The sequence below is a fragment of the Piliocolobus tephrosceles genome, chromosome 11, assembly GCF_002776525.5.
Source record: "Piliocolobus tephrosceles isolate RC106 chromosome 11, ASM277652v3, whole genome shotgun sequence".
In the NCBI taxonomy this organism is placed as follows: domain Eukaryota; kingdom Metazoa; phylum Chordata; class Mammalia; order Primates; family Cercopithecidae; genus Piliocolobus; species Piliocolobus tephrosceles.
In genome coordinates, this window is record NC_045444.1 from 51,633,842 (window position 1) to 51,656,774 (window position 22,933).

The following is a 22,933-nucleotide window of genomic DNA, read 5'->3' on the forward strand; positions in this document are numbered from 1 at the left end:
TTTTAGTAATAACTAGCATGCATATGACACATTGACTCTAAAAATGCTTTCTAAATACTTTAAAAAATTTGACTCTGAAAAAAATTAAAGGACAAAGAAAAACCAACAGCAACAAAGTCAAACAAAAATTGACAATGTTTATGTAACGGATACCAAAGAAGATGGGATGGGGCACCCCTAACCTGGCATAAAAACTATATATATAAACATATTTTGGTTTTGTGGGTTTTTTTTGAAAATTCGCAGACTCCTTTTTATGCCAAGGAGTCTGCAAATTAAAAAAGAAAAAAACTAAAATATAAAAAAGCAGCAGTACTAGGACAAAGTTTAATGATAGGGTGGATACATTCATTCATTCATTCATTTTGAAATGGAATGTCACTCTGCCGCCCAGGCTAGAGAGCAGTGGCACAATCTCAGCTCAATGCAACCTCTACCTCCCAGGTTCAAGTGATTCCCATTCCTCAGTCTCCCTAAGAGCTGGAATTATAGGCACACGTCACCATGCCTGGCTAATTTTTGTATTTTTAGTAGAGATGGAGTTTTACCTTACTGGCGAGGCTCATCTTGAACTCCTGACCTCAAGTGATTCACCCATTGTGGCCTCCCAAAGTGCTGGGATTACAGGCATGAGCCACTGTGCCCCGCCACATTTAAATAGTAAATAAGCTTTCACTCAAAGTGTGGGAATCAAGAAAAACAAAACAACAACAAAGAAAAAAAAATTTTTTTTTTTTTTTTTAAACAGAAAAGAAACATGAAAAAAAAATGAGGCAAGGATAACTGGCTGGAACAGCTAGTAACTGGAGAACATTAAAGTTGAGGAAACTTAAACACAAAGGAGGTAAGAATTCTGCATAAGTGAAAGGAATTTTCTCCGCTGAGCTGTTACCTGCTTGGGCTGTCATTGCTATAATCACCAGTTGAAAACGCTGTTAAAGAAAATGCAATTAGGCATTTAGAAAAGAAGAGGCTTCCTTACCTTTCAAATTAGAGAGAGAGGGAGGGAAAATGTTACAACCATATCCATACATATATACTTACAGTGAGCATCTAAAAATGTGAGCGTTTCAGCTGTTGCGACTGTTGCTCCTAGCAACCGAGCAGTGATCAGACCTTTTCTTTCTCTTTGTCTGACTATTTTTACTATAGAAAATTGTTTTACATATTCATCTAGTTTATCATGTAAGTACTCTGTAAGGAAAAACAAATCAGGATTAATTCTTTCTAAATTTATTTTCATATATAGCTTATGAAAGCTAATGAAACCACAGAGTAATGATCCTTCCAAATTCATAATCTTAACAGTTGCATGTGTCCTTCTAGTAAAATGAAAATTTTAACTCCTTACTGGGGAAAAAGGCTAGCTATGCAAATGATCACTACTGTAACACATAACACTGTAACACATACTTATTCGGTATACTTCCTATCGATAAATATAATGTGTTGGGAGGGAAGTGAGAACCTTCAAATGGAGTCAACCCTAGCTGTTCAGAAGACTCATTTAGAGGTATGAGAAGACTGACTATAAGAGTGAAAGATATGGAATTTGGTCAAAAAGATATTCAGGGCTTTGATATTAGTATTTAAATCTGGAAATCTTAAAGAAAAATATCAAATATCAAAAGACCTCTGATATTTAACTAAGGATCAAAATAATTTAAGATCAAAATGTTGAGACAAGTCAGAAAGTCCACAGCTATAGCATTTTGAGACGATTCCTACACAGAGTCAGCAGAAAAAATTTGTGAAAGCTTTGGAGTCTCCTGACGGAGTTTTATTTAGTAAAATATGAAACAGGCAAATTTTAGTATTGGGTATATACTTTAAGATATTCAATATCCCAAATTGGATAAGGTTTGTAATAAGCAAAAATTGAGATCATAGGTTTTAAAAGAGTTATTAACAAATGTCAATCAAGTGTTGTTTTTTGTTTGTTTGGTTTCGTTTTGAGACAAGGTCTTGCTCTGTGGCCCAGGGTGGAGTACAGTGGCACAACTCACTGCAACCTCTGCTTCTGGGCCGCAAGCAGTTCTCCTCAGCTTCCCAAGTAGCTGGGACCACAGGCATGCACCAACACGCCCAGCTAATTCTTCTTTTCTTTTCTTTTTTTTTTTTTTTTTTGAGATGGGGTTTCATCATGTTGCCCAGGCTGGTCTAGAACTCCTGAACTCAAGCTATCTGCAGGCCTCAGCCTCCCAAAATGCTCAGATTACAGGTTGAGCCACTGTGCCCAGCTGTTCGTATTCTGAAACAACTTCTTAAGCCTGCTTTTCACAATTACATTTTTGATTTCTTATTGAGTACAAAATACAGTTCTTCAAGCAGCCTTCGTGGGCCCAAAACATAGCCTCAAAAAGATTTGGGAATGTTAAGAAAATCAATGAATATCCTGGGGTAAAAGTTTTCTTCTGCCAGATTTTAGAAGCAAATGCAGATGACTTTGACTTTATCTGTGATAATATAACCTTTTTTTTCAATTCTCCAGTAGTTCAGTTAAGAGAGCTGCTTATTTAAAGCTTAAACATTCATAAGAGAGGTAAGTGCAGGAACAACCCTTGTGGAAAAATAAATCTATCTAAACACTGTTATCTCAGAGTGATAGATTAACTTTTTAACACCTTCTAACTACCTCAAAATAATTCTCAGATTAAGCTTTTAACACCTTCTACCTCCCTCAGATATAATTCTCAGAAAGACAAGCAGAATTGTAACTCATCTTAAATATATAATCATAAATATTTTCTGTTTTAAGAGACTTCTAAAAATTTCAACATTCTTGATTAGAATTATTTTAAATGGAGTTACTACAGATTCCTTCAATATACCCTCTCACTGTTGGAATTTGTAAAAATAAAAATTTTAACTTACCCACAACACATGAACTTTCTGTAAATTTATATCTGCCCCCTAAATTTATCTCCCATGCACACCCTTTATTTGGGAGGTTGAGAACAGAAAGCTACATGAAATCAGATCCCCTGATTTCACTTTATAGCACAATTACTTTTAGCTGTGTGACCTTGAGCAAGGAATTTTACCTTTTCTGTGTCTCAGTTTATTCAAGATGAGGATAATAGGACTTACCATCACAAGACATTGATGGAAGGATAAAATGAGACATCTGCCCTTCAGGAATCTGACTCCAAACTTGGATTTATTAAGGAATAAATTTTGTAATCATTGAAATAATATGTATCTGTTTGATACAATATTTAAAATACTTATGATGTTTGAAAATTTACAGGTTAGAGTATTTGTTAAATTAGACTTGTGATTCCATTTAAAATGTGTAATTTAGTATTTGACTTCCAATTTTAAGTGTAAATGTACTAAAGAATTTGGCTAACCTGGTAAGTAATATTGGAATATTTAAGAACAATGAAATAAAATAGAACACGGTGACTCTTTAGTGATTTTTAACTATTCATTTATATTATTTATTGATATATTATTTATATTAATGCATTTAGACTTTAAAACAACTCTAGAAGTTATGTACCAGTTTTGTATTTCCTCAATTTTAAGCTACACAATTGGATTCTTCTTATAATCAATTTCTTATAATCAATGGCATGTTAAGTGTAATTAGCTGTGGGTTTTCTCTAGTAATTTATAAATTAACGACATATAATACATTTGATGAAATATAGCATTATTCCCATTTTACTGATAAATCACGGCAGAGAGGTTTAGTAACTTGCCCAAGTCATACAGTTGGTTAGGAAAACAGCTGGGATTCAAATCAAGGCAGCCTGACTCAAAGGCTCAAGTCTGTGCTCTTAACCTCTATGTCTTACAATAACAGTCTCACATTGAGGACTACACAGTTAGGAATAATGGTGTTTCATACATTTCTGCATTTGAAAATATTTGAATATGTCCATCCTTGGATTCTAATTTCATTCAGCATACCCACTATCCAAACTATTATATTCAAGCTCTAAGATGGCATAGAAAGAGCACCATATAATCAAGTAGACTTTGGATACCACCATATGGATTTGGGAAACAATCTAATTTGCACGTGCTTTCTTACCATCTACACTAGCATCATCCACCAAAATGATTTCCTTCAGCAGTATTGCAGGTGAAGAATAGAGCACACTGTGGACAGTTCTAAGCAACGTGGACCACGCTTCATTATGAAAAACTATTATGACGCTGGTGGTGGGCAGGGGAGGGCAGCGCTTAAATTTTTGTTCAATACATCTAGAAGAAGTCAAAGAAGTAGAAAACAATTATAAATTTTATTATTTTATTTCACAGCTATACCATTGCTAACATTATCATTATTGAATACTTATCACTGAAAAATGATAGTTTTCTTCTATGTAATATAATCTCAATGCTATATAAAACGTAAATAAATCAAAACAAATTTTTTACAAGCAAATCACTCACCCAGAGATGATGTCCACCAACAGAGATGGCAACACATCAAGAATTACAACATGTTATTATAGCATTCCCAATAATATAATTTTAAATACAAACAACATCTTAAATAATGAAAATAACCTACAATGAGACAGCATGTAAAAATAACAAATCCTTATAATTGCTCAAATAAAAACCAAATTTTTCTTATTTCATGCAGAAATCATCCATTTTTCATATTTGCAACTTTAAAAATTGTACCACCTTATTAAATTTTTCTTTTTTTTTGACCGAGTCTTGCTTTGTTGCCCAGGCTGGAGTGCAGTGGTGTCATCTCGGCTCACTGCAAGCTTCACCTCCCAGGTTCACGCAATTCTCCTGCCTCAGCCTCCCAAGTAGCTGGGACTACAGGCGCCCACCAGTAGGACTACCACGCCCAGTTAATTTTTTGTATTTTTAGTAGACATGGGGTTTTATCATGTTAGCCAGGATGGTCTCAATCTCCTGACCTTGTGATCTGCCCGCCTCGGCCTCCCAAAGTGCTGGGATTACAGGCGTGAGCCACTGTGCCCAGCCTATTAAATCATTTTTATAAAGATCATCTTTAATTACATATTTACCTAAGTATGTAATGTAGGTTTCTTATTTCCTAGGCTTATTGAATCAATTTACTTAATCTGCATACAGAATCAAAAGGGAAAAAATAGCTTTACTGTAAAACCTATGTTCTTCTTAATATTATTTAAATTTACTCATGGAGATAAGAGCCCAACACCCTTCAGTTGCTCTGCCAGGGCCAATGGGGAAACTGTAGCTTCCAGTGTGATATTAGGGGCCTGAGAAAACCACCCTAAAAAAAGATACACAAATTATCCCATTAATTACTTTCATAGTCATACCTCAACAGGAATGTCTCTGATACCCTTTTCTAACAGCAAGTCTTTCGAATGGAATATTTGTAGTGATAAAAAAAGGAGTTGGATTGGAGCAAAATATCAAGAGAAGATGTCAACAACAGATTAGAAAAAGGAGAGGATGGGTTCTGAGTGAAAGTGGCATTGCTCTTCAGTTTCTTCATGATTTCAAAGCATGATACAGGTGCACGGGCAGAAAAAATAAGCACCTTCATCATTCATAAATAAAAATAAATTATTTACTCTAAATTGAATTTTTGATAAACTACCAATTTTAAAAAAGCTCAAACACAAACTATTCATGTACATACTTGAACCACAATTACACAGAAATAAATAACTAAATATAAGCTTATATTTTGAACCCATAAAAGTTTATAACCAACATAAACTAGAAGGAAAAATTACGAAAAATTCCATAGTATGGTATTTTATTTTTAAAGGAAAAAAAAAAAAAGAGGAAACTCTTGATTTGTTATAAGCATTTTGAGGAGAAAGTGAAATTCTAGTTTAAGATTTTTTTCCTACCTTTATTTGCTATGTGGTTAACTAATATAGTATTAATCAATAATTATAAAATGGTTTTGAAGATTTAAAGTGTAAAATGTCACAAAAATTCATACTAGTAAAATGTTATCACTTTAATCTTGCAAAAGTTTCCATCAGTTTAAACTAGGATTTATTTGCTTAACTGACAACTGTTACCAATATCAAGTAAAAATGTCATGTTATATCATTAATATAAGTAATAAAATTTCACAATATAATTTCATAATCCATTCATTTTGAAACAATTAACATGTTAAATGTATGCTTTTAAAATAGTGCAATTAAAATAACTTGCCAAAGCGACTGTATCATTCCAGTCAAACCATTTGAAAAACCTGGCACATAGAAACATGCCTAAATTATCAGTCACATGACCATCTGGCTTTGGAAGAAACTAGATCTTTATTTCTAATGAGCATGGAAAACATTAGCAGTTCTTCAGAAAATATGTTATTTGCTGATACTGGCTACATTCGAAGTACAAAACAAAACTTTTTTTTTTTTTTGAGACAGAGTCTTGCTCTGTCACAAGGCTGGAGTGCAATGATGCAATCTTGGCTCACTGCAACCTCCGCCTCCCGGGTTCAAGCGATTCTCCTGCCTCAGCCTCCCAAGTAGCTGGGACTACAGGTGCACATCACCACGCCCAGCTAATTTATGTATTTTTAGTAGAGATGAGTTTTCACCATGTTGGCCAGGCCAGGCACGGTGGCTCATGCCTTTAATCCCAGCACTTCGGGAGGCCAAGGCGGGTGGATCATGAAGTCAAAAAACAAATTGTTACCACCTGTACAAACCCTGTCCAAAGTAAGAAATAATTAAATCTTCAACTCCAAAAATGTTGTTAATGTGCTTACTTGTTTTTCACTTACTTAGTGATTAACACTATTGAAAAAGTATTGCAGCTTCTTAATGCTATATTGGGAGAAAAAAGCTCATTTTGAGCTGTCACTGATTGTCATGTCAAAAGAATAAAAATCAATCAGACTAGAATAGCTCAACAGAAATCTAAGTTACACAGTTTCAATGTTAAGGGACTCACATAGTTGGATCCGGTATTGATAATCCTAAATCTAGAAAAACCTCAGTGAAACAATAGACCAAAAGTTATCTTCAAGTTCACTGCCAAATGTAATTCTCTAATATCCAGAAAGCAAAGCAAAATACATAGGCATTGTTTGCTTCCAGTTTGCTTATCTTGTACTCTTTTTTTTTTTTTTTTTTTTTTTGGAGATGGAGTTTCATTCTTGTCGCCCAGGCTGGAGTGCAATGGCACAGATCTCTGCTCACGGCAACCTCCGCCTCCCAGGTTCAAGCGATTCTCCAGCGTCAGGCTCTCGAGTAGCTGGGACCACAGGCACACAGCACCCTGTCCAGCTAATTTTTGTATTTTTAAAAGAGATGGAGTTTCACCATATTGGCCAGGCTGGTTTCGAACTCCTGACCTCAGATGATCTGCCCTCCTCGACCTCTTAAAGTGCTGGGATTACAGGTGTGAGCCACCGAATCTGGCCCATCTTGTACACTTAAAAATCTACCGAGGGGCTGGGTGCAGTGGCTCACGCCTGTAATCCCAGCACTTTGGGAGGCTGAGGTGGGAGGATCACTTGAGGCCAGGAGTTTGAGACCAGCCTGGCCAACATGGTGAAACCCCGTCTCTTTTAAAAATACAAAAATTAGCCGGACAGGGTGCTGTGTGCCTGTGGTCCCAGCTACTCGGAAGCCTGATGCTGGATAATCGCTTGAACCTGGGAGGCAGAGGTTGCAGTGAGCGCAGATCTGTGCCATTGCACTCCAGCCTGGCCAACATGGTGAAACCCCATCTCTATTAAAAATACAAAAATTAGCCAGATGTGGTGCCGCATGCCTGTCATCCTAGCTACTTGGGAGCTGACACTGGAGAATCACTTGAACCCGGGAGGCAGAGGTTGCAGTGAGCCGAGATCACACCACTGCACTCCAGCCTCAGTGACAGAGAAAGACTCCATCTCAAAATAATAATAGCAATAATAATAATAAGAAGAAGAATGAATAATCTGCTGAGGGCGGGCCAGGCGCAGTGGCTCATGCCTGTACTCCCAGCACTTTGGGAGGCCAAGGTAGGCAGATCACCTGAGGTCAGGAGTTCAAGACCACCCTGGGCAACATGGTGAAACCCCGTTTCTACTAAAAATACAAAAAATTAGCCAGCTGCGGTGGCAGGTGCCTGTAATTCCAGCTACTCGGGATTGTTCACAAAAAATAGGGCATTCTGAAATATAATTAGGTACTTAAAGACTTTGAGTCAAAGTACTCACAAAGACTGTGAATTGGTTTACAAATCTATAAAATATTATCCAACAGTTCCAAAATCTTGGCATATTTTTAAACATTTTTATTCTAAAGAAATACACAGAGAAATGGAAACAATTCTTCTACCTTCTGCATTTCCCATAAAAATTGTCCAATAATTCCCCCTAAATAGATGAGAAAGCTACAGTATTTAGGAATAAAGGATTTCCTTGTGGATAGCAGTCAGATCTAGAAATCAGTTTTCTAATTTCCAAGCTAATAATTTTCATATCTGTACTGCCTCACCAAATAGGGATATGTAGCCTCAATCATTATAAGCAAAAAATAAATACAACAGGTTAAACAAACAGTATTTGCTGATTTCCTGCCTTAGAGTAGCTAAAGAACAGGCAACTTCCTTAGCTCACCCTTCTGTCCCCTGCAAAGCCTGATGATAAAGAATAAACAATAAATATTCTTCAACATACTCAGGAGGTCGAGTGTCTGGTCCAAGATCTCGGTGCAAAGAAATCCTGTCACTTGCGAAAGCATTAAAACAGTGTTTAGCTTCCCCACGTTCCTTTTCCTTTTGCTCTTCAACACTTAAATTGGTTGTCTTGAATGCTTTACCAGAAGCACCAGGTGCATTTGAATCCTGAGGTGGACGGTCAAGAACAGGCTTCAATTCTGCTGCTGTATAATATCCTTGCAAACAAGGTCTCTCACCAACATCAATGTTTTGCCTGACAGGTGCTCCTATTTGCATTTTTGGCATTGCATCCTTAATATTGTTTACAGCTTCTAGCATTAAATCTAACATCTTGTTTTTGTTTTTCATGTTTCTTTCCATCCTTGATTCCTCTTTGGAATATTGAACACTTACTTCTCTTTGCATTAAAACCAAAACTATAATAAAGAAAAAAACTACTGCACCAAGCTTCCAGAACTTTTTATGGTAATGTCTTTTAATGTGTAATTTTACTAGTCGCTTTAGGTGAGCCATTCTGACATTAAAAGCTTGTCGCTTGACAGATAACAGTTATTTCTTCTGTTACTTATATTTTTTATCATAGATTTGCTGAGAAGAAGGTATCTTTAAATGGTAGTACCTATAAACAGAAATGATAGATGGTATTAGCAGCTATTCAGTCCTACAGGCATGGCTCAATTCATTCATTTAACCAAAAACCGAACATAAGCTACCAATGTACTCTTATGGTTAACGAGAATACAAAAATATCTTGTCCTCAAGACAATTACACTTTTGGAAGAAAATAATTGTTACGATTTACTACAATTTATTGAGGTTGCAAAATATTGATATTCGTCTCCATTCAAAAATACATTCTTTTTAAACTCTAATATCCACTATTTATAAAATTAATTTTATAAATAGGTACTACCAGGCATCCACCTAAAATAGTGGCCTTCATTTTATGTAGTTTACTTTCAAACTAAGGTCTACTCCAGCTTAACCAATGATGATAATATAGCAGTTTCATCAATAAGTAAACTACCATTCTCCCAGATTTTCTGACCCAATAGTACTTGTGAATCCTGAAGGAACCCCTAAAAACAAGAAAATCAGTGGCATTTAATTTGTTGTTTTATAACAGCTAGTTTTAATAGCTCACAGAAATATAAGATCTAATAGTAAAAAGAGAATTCATTAGCTTTACTTGCAGTGTCTCTAGGGAGCCTATAGAGGTCATTAAGTTAAAAAAGCAGAATTTGGTTTGATAAAATATTGCTTGCAATTGACCCTAAGAACAGGATAGCAAGTTTATTAAACCCTAATATAGGACAATAGGAACAAAGGAAAAGAAAAATAGGACTTTTCAGGAAACGATTACATACTATGAGCCGTGATAGCCAGTCAAGAAATTTGCAGGGACAAAGGGGAGGGAAAATGCCTGTTCCTCCTATGGTCTAAATACATTTTAAAGGAAATATCATTTATAGCAATGAAAATTAACTTTTGACACCTTCTTTAACTTCTCTTCCAAAGTTCTCACCAAATTTAAAGTAAGAAAACCAGATTCCAAGATGGATTCTCTGGTTTTTGGCAGGAAATTTTAAGCGGAATAAACAAAATAGGCAGAACTTAGTTCTATATACTATTTCTAATTCTATATTCTTTTCAGTATGGAGTGGACACTTCTGCTCCAAAAGATAACCCCAATTCTGGCATATATTGCTCATAAAAGTGAGATTCCAATATCTGTGAGCTTTGGTTACTTTAAGAATTTCATGTAAAAAATGAAATGACTGCTCAAGCTTTTGAAAAGAATATAAGAAGTTACAGAACCACACAATGACAGTTGTGTAATTAATTATGTGTCAAATGTTGTGCTAGGCTGTGGTTACAAAATTAAAGATAGCCCTTACCTTCAAGAAGCAGAATTGAAATATAGGAAGTCAGAGGCCAGTCACAAAGCAGTGTGATATGTGTTATGACAGGAGACAAAGAAAGCTACACAGGCTTGGAACAGTGGCTCATGCCTATAATCCCAGCACTTTAGGAAGCTGAGGCCAGAGGATGACTTGAGACCAGGAGTTTGAGACCAGCCTGGGCAACATAGCAAGACCCCATCCTACAAAAAAATACAAAAAGTAGTCAAATGGGGTGGCACACGCCTGTAGTCCCAGCTACTCAGGTGGCTGGCTGAGGTGGGAGGATGGCTTGAGCTCAAGAGGTTAAGGCTGCACTGGGCTGTGATTGTGCCACTGCACTCCAGCCTGGGTAGCAGGACAATACTCTGTTCCAAAAAAAAAAAAAAAAAAAAAAAAAGAACGAAAGAAAAGGTAAATAGCATAGAGGGTCAGGAGAAATGTTAGAAAAATTTTCTTAGAGATGACACTGTTGAGCAAAATCTTGAAATACAAGTACATTTTAGGCAGGTAGACAGGAGGGAAAATAGAGAGGGAATATCAGATGCAAAACCATAAAAGCAAGAAAAAGCATGATCAGTCCTTCAGTACAGCATAAGTGGAAGGCACAGGGAGAGAATGACAACTGATGTGGCTCGAAGGTCAGTTAAAGATCAGTTCATAAAGTCTGGTACATCTTTCAGTGAATTTGGAAATTATCAATTTTTTCCAAAATAGATGGAATAGAGAAAACTGTTTTTAAGAAAAGATCATAATCCTCACGCCTATAATCCCAGCACTTTGGGAGGCTGAGGCGGGTAGATCACAAGGTCAGGAAATCGAGACCATCCTGGCTAACATGGTGAAACCCAGTCTCTACTAAAAATACAAAAAATTAGCCGGGCGTGGTGGCAGGTGCCTGTAGTCCCAGCTACTTGGGAGACTGAGGCAGAAGAATGGCGTGAACCCGGGAGGCAGAGCTTGCAGTAAGCTGAGATAGAGCCACTGCACTCCAGCCTGGGTCACAGAGCGAGACTCTGTCTCAAACAAAAAAAAAGAAAAAAGAAAAAGAAAAGATCATAATCAAATTTCTGTTTTAGAAAAATCACAAGTTTTTAAGCCCCAGTAAAGGTGATGGATATTAATGAGATGAGGGGGGCCAAAGGATGGAGTGGAATGATTTCAAGAAAGTCCAGGAAGTGGAATCAAACAACGGTCTTGGTGAGAGAAAGGGAAGAATGGGAGATGAATGGTGATATGGTTTGGCTGTGTCCCCACCCAACTCTCACCTTAAATTGTAATAATCCCCATGTGTCAAGAGCAGGGCAGATGGAGATAATTGAATCATGGGAGTGGTTTCCCCCATACTGTTTTTGTGGTCATGGATAAGTCTCATGAGACCTGGTGGTTTTATAAATAGGACTTCCCCTGAACATGCTCTTTTGCCTGCCATCATGTAAGACGTGCCTTTGCTCCTCTTTCACCTTCTGCCATTATTGTGAGGTCTCCCCAGCTATGTTAAATTGTGAGTCCATTAAACCTTTTTTTCTTTATAAATTATCCAGTCTCTGGTAAGTCTTTATTAGCAGCATGAAAACAAACTAATACAAATGAGTAAAGTGATAACATTAACAAAGGCAAGAAACACAAGAAGCAGCATAGATTCAGGGTAGGAATTAAGGAGATAATTTGTTCAGTTTTGGATGTAGCAAATGTAATATGCTAATGGAACTTCCAAAGTGAGTTTGGATGAGCAAAAAGATATATGGGACAGGAAATTATGAAAAAGCTCTGCAGTAGAGATGAAAACTTGAGTCCGTCTTGGGGTAAATGTAATGTAAAACAAATAGGACAGAGAAATACCTACATTTAAGGGTAGAAAAAAAGAGACTGACTGGAAAGAAAGTCCAATTTTTCCAATCCTATGAAGAGTGGGGTGTGGGCAAAAAAATAAAAAACACAAATGAAAACACAGATAAAGTATCCATGTCAAGTGGAGGTAATTTTACAATCTTATCTCACACTTGAGAGATGTTAAATGTGTAACAGTTGGTTGACCTTTAAAATTGAACTTCATTAGACCTGGTCTAATGGGCTTTAGTGAAAAATGAGAAGAGAACCTTGGCAGAAAGAGTAGTTGTAGTCATGCCTTCAAGATCCTAAGGCTTAGGATTCAGGGCACTTCCAGAATAATAGGGCAGTAACCTCATCTATGGGGTTCCAAGAAGGTAAGAATGGGCAAAATGCTGGGGTCTCACAGGAAAGTGGTTCCCAGTTGATGAACTACAGCCTCATCCCCTCTAACTGTATCTTGACGAAAAGTAGACATTCATCAACCTGTGTTCACCTCCTTTCTGTTCCTAAGAGAACTAGCCCTCCCCCCCCCCCGCCAAAAAAAAAAAAAAAAAAAGGCAAAAATAGATAGCCTTCCCCAGGGCTATCTAGTGATACTCAATTTTTCTGTAGCTAGAGGTAGGCTAAATTAGGAATTTGAGAAGAATTGAGCTGGTTTTCCTGAGATATTTTGACAGAACATGGAAAAAGAGTTCAGAGAAAGCACAGAATAGGATGATATGACAGAACTAGATTCTTCCACAGTAGTGATAGTTTTCCCAAAACATTTTATGTCAGAAATCATATCTGTGGTTGGGTGGGAATTGAAAAGAAGGATAGAATTAATGATGCCGATGGAAGAGAGTTCTTTTTAGGAATAAATCATAAAGTAGAGGAATTCTTCATCAGAAGGACAGTAATCCTATCATTGTGAGTACATGTGTATCTATGTAAGGACCCACTCAGTTAGTAGGTTTTAGTTTGGGACGCTTATAACAAAGGAGTCAAGGAAAGCTTACGAAAGACATGGATAGCATCCTATTCATGACTGTTTTTCTGGCACTTACCACAATGTTGGTAACACAGTAGGCACCCAGAAAAATTTGTTCACTGGAAAAAGGAAGAAAGAGGACAAAGATTTTATCAGAAACAACAACAAAAACAATCCTTAACTTGTGTTAAATGTTAACTAGGTCCCTGGTATTAAATGACATTTAATACGTAAGTTCTCACTCTCTCAGCAATATTGTGAAGTATTATTATTATTATTATTTTGTAGAGATAAGATCTTGCTATGTTGCCCAGGCAGACTGACCTTGACCTCCCCAACCCTCCTATCTCAGCCTCCCAAAGTGCTGGGATTACAGGCATGAGCTACTGCGCCTAGCCCTTGTTATTCCAATTTTACTGACTGATATGGAAAGTCAAAGAGATTAAGTGGCTTGGCCATGCCAGTTCAGTTTAAGACCAGCATTTTTCTAACTGTGTTCAAACTCAGGTTCAATGTAAAATCCTGAGCTTTTAACTGAAATTATCTAAAATAAAATGTTTAAGAGTCAAGAACTGATATCCTAAATAAAAGGGATAAGAAAAAAAAACTGAGGAAAAACCATAAAAACTATAAATAGCTTCCTATCATTGGGTAACGTTTTACAAATAAATGATTTTAAAACTTTTCAAAGTACCTTTTCAGAAATAAAGGTTGAAAATAAGGTTGTAGATCTTAAAATGGAAGATTAAGAAGTTGAGAACCTTACAGAGGCAGAGCCTAGAAATAGGAAGATGATGTTTTGATCTTTTCAGACTATTTCTGAATCTTCTCTTATCAACCCTGATCACTTAAAGATTCCAACATCGATGGGATTTTCATTATGACTTTTCTGTACTTTGCTGTTAACGTGCAATATCAGGCTTCCATTAATGCTGAATGACACTCAACACTAAGCATCTCTATCAGTTGTCTTCAATTCTGGATATACATTAGTGGAAAGCTCTTAAAAAGTAAAGTGCCTTAGACTTCACCTCTGATTTAATTGGTGTGGGGGCAGGGCACATACTCTGCTTTTGTTGTTACTTTACGCTCTCCAGATAATTCTAACAAGCAGCGAGAGTTAAGAACTACTTGTCTAGATCACAAGATTTGGGCAAATCAAAACTACCATCTGATAAGGGTTATATCTGTCCAAAGGCAATCGCATTACTAATTTCTAATATGCCAAAGATGAGTGTTTCAAAATAGATTCTTGATGTAAATGAATAGAAGTTATTTAGACTTGGAGTGGAGATATATAATAAAATCCAAAGCAGGAATGACCCACAGTTTTCCAAAAGGACACAGGGACTTATGCTGATATAAATGAGGCACTGAGGTTTTATTGCAAATTATGATTCTATAAAATCATTTTATAAATATTTTATTCCAATCATAAAAATGGGAAAATTGATACCTGAACAATGAAAGACATAAGCCAAAAGACACACAATAAATGAATGAGTAAAATGAAACCAGGATTCTTAATTCCTTTTTCTGGGAATAATGCCCTGTTCCTTGTCAGTACTACCTGCCAAATTGGAAGACCTACGTAAAAACAGCTCATGAAGCAAAACAAATCTCTCCTACAATCAACTTCCAGTTGGACTCTGAAGTTTGAGAATTGATAAGAAAAAAACCAGCCCAACAGCAAACTCAGGATATAACATGTCATATTTGCACATTAGAAATGATTAGCAGATAAAGGGTTTGTTCTTCTTGTACACTTTCTAAAACCTTTAAACGCTGTGTCCAATATGGCTATTTGCTAATTACCAAAGATCAGATTTACAGAGGAAGAGAAGTCAAAAATCATAAAACAGTTTTTAAAAACTTAAAAAAAAAAAAAAAATTTCAGAGATCTTCTAAATTCTAAATTCTTATGAATTTCTAAGAGTGAAATTCAGAGACCTGGTTTTAAAAAGTTATTAATTGGCCGGGCGCGGTGGCTCAAGCCTATAATCCCAGCACTTTGGGAGGCCGAGACGGGTGGATCACGAGGTCAGGAGATCGAGACCATCCTGGCGAACACGGTGAAACCCCGTCTCTACTAAAAGAAAATACAAAAAACTAGCCGGGCGAGCTGAGATCCGGCCACTGCACTCCAGCCTGGGCAACAGAGCGAGACTCTGTCTTAAATAAATAAATAAATAAATAAATAAATAAATAAATAAATAAATAAATAAAAAGTTATTAATCTGTATTCTGGTATATATGTAGACATTTTTAAAAGTCATTAATAGAAATATTCATAAAGTGAAAAGCTAAAGCAATATACACAATTTTAACTGGTTGTGACACTGTGTTAAAATCAATGGATTATTCTCAGGGGTAAAAATATGCTTCCATCTGAAATCTTACAAATTTAAAATAATCTAATTAAAAAGTGGTGGCTTCCAGTTAGCTAGACTACAGCTTCTCAAACTTTAAAGTGACTATGAATTACCTGGGGATCTTGTTTAAACACAAATTGAGAAGGGAAAATATCAAGGTAACATCCATCATGATTGTCCCTCTAGATGGAGAAGCATAGGTTGCAGAAATACTAGTTGTTCATTTAACCTAAAAATTCCAACTGAAGCAATTTTCTGAAGTAGTGGAAAGCAGAACATTATAATTTTACATGAAAGTAACATTTAATGAAATAAGATAGTGGTTCCTTTCACTTCTTGTTTCCATGTTTGTGACAATAAACCATTACAACTCCAGGGGTTTAAAGTCTGGTTCCTGATGAATTTAACTGCCATGATGTCTAATTTGGTATATAAAACTTCCTTACTACTGAATTAAAGCATACTGTAAAGAGTTAGGAGTAACCACACTAAGCAGAAAAAACCACAAAATTACATCCCAATATCCTAATACAGATTATAGATTAAGAAAAGTACACTATTGTGAATTATTATAAAACTCATTGGATCTTTGCCACACATTATCTATCATCTGTATTTCCTAACTGAATTCAAAACAAAACAAAGAAAAACAAAATGTAAAGACCTTGCCCTGATAATAAACCTTTAAGTGCTTGAGTAGAAGTTTTATTATGTGCCCCTCATCTACTGGTTAAAGTGTTAGGGAACAGAGGAGTGGCAAAAAGTCATTTCTGCTTGCATTTATTGGTGGATCAAATCTCATGGTCTTTTGCTGCTGTAATTTGTTAGTTTTGATTATGTTTAAGTTCATGTTTACACCCTTGGCAGCATTTCTTCTGAGCAGGAAGTGGCACGTAGATGTATGACAAGAGACAAACACTGATGCAAAGCAAACTGCATGGAGACTGCCACATTCTGTCTCAGAGCGGGTAGCAGTAGACACACCTCAAAGATCTCAGCTAAAGGCAAAGTAGAGTTACTCTGGGTGGCTGGGCAATGGCACCAGTGGATAACTAAACTACATGCAATTGTTATAAACTAAGAACAGCTTTCTGAACAAAGATATCTGCAGGTTGTGAGACAAAAAGCTGAGTGACAGAGTTAACCATCAGCAACTGTGAGGCACAGGTTTCAATACTGACAAGGACAGGGTGAGACATCCAACTTCTCAGCTACCCCTAGTCAGACAGACATCTCCCTTGTCGTCATCTCTGAATGTGAAAGTTTGCTGATAGAATCTGGATTTGTGAGCTAGCCAACTCTACCTCGACAGTTTGACACAAACCAGTAATTATGATACTACATTACCTGTCAAGGGAGTCACAAACTCAGGGTCTCACATGCTGTTTCCTGCTACGTCTGCACCTGTGAATGACTTTTACATTACGGATGAAAGATATGCATTGATTACTTATGGCATACTATGGAGTAGAGGAATTTTGAGAAGTGATTTAGGTGGATCCAGAGATTATTCATGTAACTGGTATTCCCTCCCCCCCAGGCAGAGGCACTGCATTTTAAAACATTTGTCCATCAGCCGGGCACGGTGGCTCACGCCTGTAATCCCAGCACTTTGGGAGGCCGAGGCAGGAGGATCACGCGGTCAGGAGATCAAGACCATCCTGGCTAACATGGTGAAACCCCATCTCTACTAAAAATACAAAAAATTAGCTGGGCATGGTGGCGGGTGCCTGTAGTCCCAGCTACTCGGGAAGCTGAGACAGGAGAATGGCATGAACCCAGGAGGCAGAGTTTGCAGTGAGCCAAGATTGTGCCACAGCACTCCAGCCTGGGTGACACAGCGAGACTCCGTCTCAAGAAAAACAAAACAAAACAAAACATTTGTCCATCTATTTACCTTGTAAACATAGTTGGTGGCTTTTGGATTAGTAAGGAGATAGAAACCACATAGTAATTTGAACAGAGAGAGTTTAATACAATCGAGTATTAAAAGAGGATTGGAGTAACAGGAAATTGCCTAGTGGGAGTTAAGGAGAATTCTAAAGAATACAGGAGTTGTAAATACAGTATAAGGGGCAACCACTCCCCCTAAGGCTGAAATAAGTGTTCAAGGAAGAGCTCTCCTCTCACCAGGGCTGAGATCCAGAGATGTCTATGGAAATGCCCTAGTTTTGACTACCTGCTAGAAAAGTCACAGAAGTACTTCATTCATGGGATTTATCAGAAATCTGACCCTGAAGTTCCAGAAGAGGCTGTTCACAGCCGGGAACAGAACCCTAGAACTAGCTAAGTGCTGAGGAAAACTGCCGGCTGCTGAGGGAATCTGGAAACACAGAGGTTGTCCCCTGCAGGAGTTTAGTGCACTTTCATGTGCCACACAGGCAACAACAGCTCTGGGCTGGCTGCCTGGGACAAAGGTTGGCAGCCGGCTCCCTAGACAACCAGTCTTGTGGGTCCCCCAGTTGGCATGTGTGGATCTGAGGTGAGAGTTTGGGGAGCAGTGACTTGGGTGACAGAGCAGGTCCATGGTGTCTGTGGCTCAAGGGTACACCACTGCTGCCCAAATCAAGCTCTAAAGAAAGCAGAGTGTGTGGGGGACACCAACTCTAGAAAAAGCTGTGTTCTGCAGGTACCTAGTACTAGAGAAAATCATACTGGGGAGTGAGCAGTAGAGGAAAACCATGCTCCAAAGGAGCTTAGCCAGTGAGCATCACAGAAACCAGAAAGAGAAGCCTCAGTCACTTCAGTGTCCCTCCAGTGCCCTCTACTGACAAGGCTTAACATTGAACAAGCCAGTAAAAAAGAAATATTTACAAGGCCCAGCTCCATTATTACAGAGCAGGCTAATACAGTAAATTTGGAACTAAGAGACAATAAACTGATAAGCAGCAAAGTCTACACTTTTGATTACTCAGCTTCCACATGCACCCTCTCCCACACACTTAAACTCCTACACAATAACAACGCAATTCTATATTTCACCTAACAAAGTCTAACTGTCGTTCTTTATAAGTGAAGAAGTTCTATTGCCTCAAAAATGAGAGACATAGAGTCCTAACAGCCATTGTAGCCACTGCTGCGACTCTAAGTTACTCCTTAAATTGTGTCACAGTGTCACTAAATATTCTGTTACCTAATACTTTACTATTTTGTAAAGTTGATCTCCAACGGCTTCTATTTAACAGTTTTTAAAATGAAAATGAGAGAGAATAAAATTGTTAATATATACCAAAAAAAACCCTAGATACAAGAAGCAAAGAAAAAATGTGCATTGAACCTGGGAAAGCTGATGGAAAAAGTTTAAAAAAGAAATATGCAAACCTACAATAATCCTCACTTACCTAATTGGCTGCGAGGTCATAATGAGTATCTACGGCTTCTTTCTTACACTAACTACTACTCTGTATTCACCATGCCCTTAAGCATTCTAGGAGTCCACAGATGTTGGTGATGTCAAGGAAGGGCAAATCCGTATCTAGAATATTTGTCTATTCTAGTGAGGAGAAGTCTCTGCCCCCTTAATGAAGGAAGAAATCCAGTATAATGAACCTGCCACCCAGAGGCTGGCTGATCCCCACAGGGGCTCAATGTTGGTCTTTGCAGATTAGGAACTCAGCAGCAGTGCTATCCCAGTCAACTTTAGAAAGGGGAAGCCATGTTGCTGAGCCCATGCATACACAGCTCCAGTCTTGCCACAAAGACCCTGTTTATGGGCCCACTGAACAAGCACTGAGACAGCTGGAGAGAGAGGCTGACTGATGTGCAGAACGTGTCATTTTGTCCACTTGATTATTAAGAGCCTCCTCTGCAATGGATGTGCTTTTGTGGGCACTCAGATGGGATACAAATTTTTTCAGGGTCTTTTCATTTTGAAAGATTTGTTCACATACCTCTTCCTCAAACTAATGACCTTGTCACCAATCTTCCAATCCTGTTCCTTCCAACTCTGACCATACATACCCCATTAATGAGACTACCTATCGATGATCAATATAGATCTGTATTTGTAGGCATGTCTCATTCCCAACATAGTGGACAACCGTATTGACTGTTCAAATTTCTGCCTACAGAAAGAACGTTCCTTATTGAGTATTATTCACAGTTACTCATGGGTAGAGCTATAGTGCTATACAGTCTAATCTTGGGTAGTCCTAGTGTATTCTTCAGATTCAGATTCATCTGTAAATCAGATTTGAGGCGTTTTGTTTTGTTTTTTTTCTTCTAACAACTGGACTAAGGGAATCGCCAAGAAGCCACAGGCATGAGTTGAAGGAGACGAGGCAATGCCATTAGAGTTGCTACCAAAGAAGTCTGAGTCCCTGGTTCATACAACTTATTGGTTCTATCCAGACCTGCTCTAGTTCTGTCTCATGTACTATTTCCACTCAGTGATATATTGCTGTTGTACATCGCCAACCTTATGGCACGATAGGTCAGATTTTACCTAATGATGGGAAACTTGGTCCACATGGTAACCCATAATTATACATTCAATATCTACCTAGTAGCAAGTCAGAAGCTGTTTACCAAAAAGTAAACCGTTATCTGAATAAAATATTTATTTCAAAATCCTAGATGTCTGCATTGTGATTTTGCTATCGGCACTTTCCAGAGGCTCCATAGAGCATTCCTCTTTGGCACAGATACTAAGAGAGTCATTGAGTTTGCTAGATCATAAAGCTGAAGTGGTAGCATAGCCTGTACTGCTGGGCTTGCTGCAGAGCCTTCTTCTACTTTGATCATCATTAAAAATTGGTAGCCTTATGAGTTACTCTGTAAACAGGTTGAGGTAGCATATTCAAATGTTGTGAATGTTGCCCCTAAATTCAAAAATGACTATTGAGGCTGGGTGCAGTGGCTCATGCCTGTAATTACAGCACTTTGGGAGGCTGAGGTAGGTGAATTGCTTGAGCCCAGGAGTGCAAGACCAGTCTGGGTAATATGGCAAAACCACATCTCTACAAAAAAAAAAAACACAAAAATTAGCCGGGTATAGTGCTCACCTATGGTCCCAGCTACTCAAGAGGCTGAGGTGAGAGGATTGCTTGAGCCCAGGAGGCAGAGGTTGCAGTGACCCCAGACCTCACCACTGCATTCCAACCTGGGCAACAGAATGAGACTCCCTCTCAAAAAAGAAAAAAAAAAAAAAAGTCTATCGAGCATAGTGGCTACTGAATGCCCAGAAATTTTGCTGAATTTCTCTGGGGCTGATTTGTCACCCTCTAATTCTTATATGCTCTACAAGGATAGCTAAAGTATTTGCTACTTTCTTCTCATCAGAGACAATCAGCATAATATCATCAATGTAGTGGATCAGTGTGATGGCTTGTGAAATGTTACGATGACTAAGATTAAGAATTGATCTAGCCCTGAGGCAAGACTGTGAAGCCATATTGTTGGCCCTGCTAGATAAAAACAAATTGTTTTGGGTGGTCCTTGTAAATTGGCAGAAAAAGATATTAACTAAGTCAATAGCTACATACCAAATGCCAGGGGCTATGTGGTTTGATAAGGATATTACATCTGGGTCAGCAACTACATTTGGAGTCACCCAATAATTAAGTTGAGGGTAGTCTACAGCCATTCTCTAAGATCCATTTAACTTCTGCCTAGGCAAAATAAGTGAGCTAAATGGGGATGTGATAGATATCACAAGTCTTATTTTAAATCTTTGATAGTGACATCAATCTTGACAGTTTCTTTGATAGTGACATCAATCTTGACATCAATCTTGATAGTGACATCAAACTTGACAGTTTTCCTCATGGATTTCCTTTTGATTTACTATCTTTGAAGAAAGGGGAAGTTCTAAAGTCTTCTACTTAGCTCTCCTATCACATGGTCCTCCCTCTATGGGTTAGCAGGGGTGTCCAATCTTTTGGTTTCCCTGGCCACATTAGAAGAAGGATTGTCTTGGGTCACACACAAAACACACTACCACAATAGCTGATGAGCTGGAGGGGAAAAAAAAATAATTACAAAAAAAATCTCATAATGTTTTAAGAAAGTTTACAAATTGTGTTGGGCCACATTCAAAGCCATCCAGGGTCACATGTGACCCTGGGCCACAGGTTAAACAAGCTTGGTTTAGAGAGTCAATATGGAGATTCTGCCAGTTACCCAGTATGTCTACTCCAATTATTCATTAAAGAACTGGGGAAATAAGCACAGGCTAGATCTGCTGACCCCCTGGACCCACTATGAGTACAGCTGGAGCTAAGACTCCATGTGTTACCTGAGCACTGTAAGTCTCCACTTTGAACAGTTGGCTACAATACTTTTGGGTCCCCCTAGGAATTAGTATGAAAGGTCTGATTATTTCTTTTTCCCCAAAGCATAGTCTCCGGTAAATGGCTACAGTTCCCTTTGGGGCAAAGCTCTGGGAGTGTGAATTGACTCAGACCTGAAAACTGAGTAAGATGCTGTGCCTCTTGATTGTAGCAATGAAAGTTAACTTTTTTGCTACCAGAGCTAGAGTTTTTCCTATTATATAGATGAAGGGATGCTATAGTACTACTTATGTAAATCTTACTCATTAGCTACCACTAGGCATATACCAAAGACAGTATCTCAGCTCTCAAAAACATCTGCAAGCCAATGTTTTCTGATACCTCTACGTCCCAGTTTTTCATTGTGGGAGATGTACATACTTGGTGGATAATATGTATATACTTGTGGATGTATATATATTTGGTGGATAAGGGCTTACTGCCACTTGGCTTTTGCTGCTATGGAATTTCATCATCTCCAGTGAAATCAGAGAGCCAATTTCAATGGTCTACAAAGGAGAGCAGCCACAGATTTTTTTCATGGAAAAAGGGAATCCCTTCACTAATGTACTACTTAATACTTTAGTGAAAGAAGTATCTACTGGGCCTTTTTATGGCATGTGTTTGGAGGATGGATAGATAGCATTCAATTAATTCAACCAAACATTCCTTTTTTGAAGGAGTCCAAACACATACAAGCAGTAGGCAATTTCTCTCCATTCATTCTTCCTTTGAGGCCCCAAGAATATTAAGGAATAGGGAGTGAAGGAATAAAGAAGATTGCTTGCTCAATTGTTATCATTTTGCATTCAACTTTCTACAGGTTTACCAATGCTGATGTGATAGATACTCCTCCCCCACCTCTCAGCTTCCATTACCCTGTAGAAAAAGTGTCGACAAACTTTTTGTAAAGGACTAGATAACAAACATTTTTTTTGCTTTGCTGGCCATATTGTCTCTACTGCAACTATTCAATTCCAT

At 37.8% G+C, this 22,933-nt stretch overlaps 1 protein-coding gene across 5 annotated transcripts in view; it reads right to left on the minus strand.

The window, feature by feature from the left end:
• Nucleotides 1-22,933, minus strand: part of GALNT3 (polypeptide N-acetylgalactosaminyltransferase 3) — a 48,032-nt gene that overhangs the window by 13,061 nt on the left and 12,038 nt on the right. For 3 of the 5 annotated variants that reach the window (XM_023188114.2, XM_023188117.3, XM_023188113.3), the window contains 4 exons: nt 13,388-13,430; nt 8,606-9,226; nt 4,043-4,215; nt 1,045-1,194 (listed from right to left, as the gene is read on the minus strand). In XM_023188114.2, the coding sequence (XP_023043882.1) occupies nt 1,045-1,194; nt 4,043-4,215; nt 8,606-9,120 (838 nt within the window). In that variant the 5' untranslated portion in view covers nt 9,121-9,226; nt 13,388-13,430. Of the gene's footprint in view, nt 1-1,044; nt 1,195-4,042; nt 4,216-8,605; nt 9,227-13,387; nt 13,431-17,030; nt 17,098-22,933 lie in introns of all 5 variants that reach the window. The other 2 variants (XM_023188115.3, XM_023188116.3) reach the window with 2 other exon arrangements.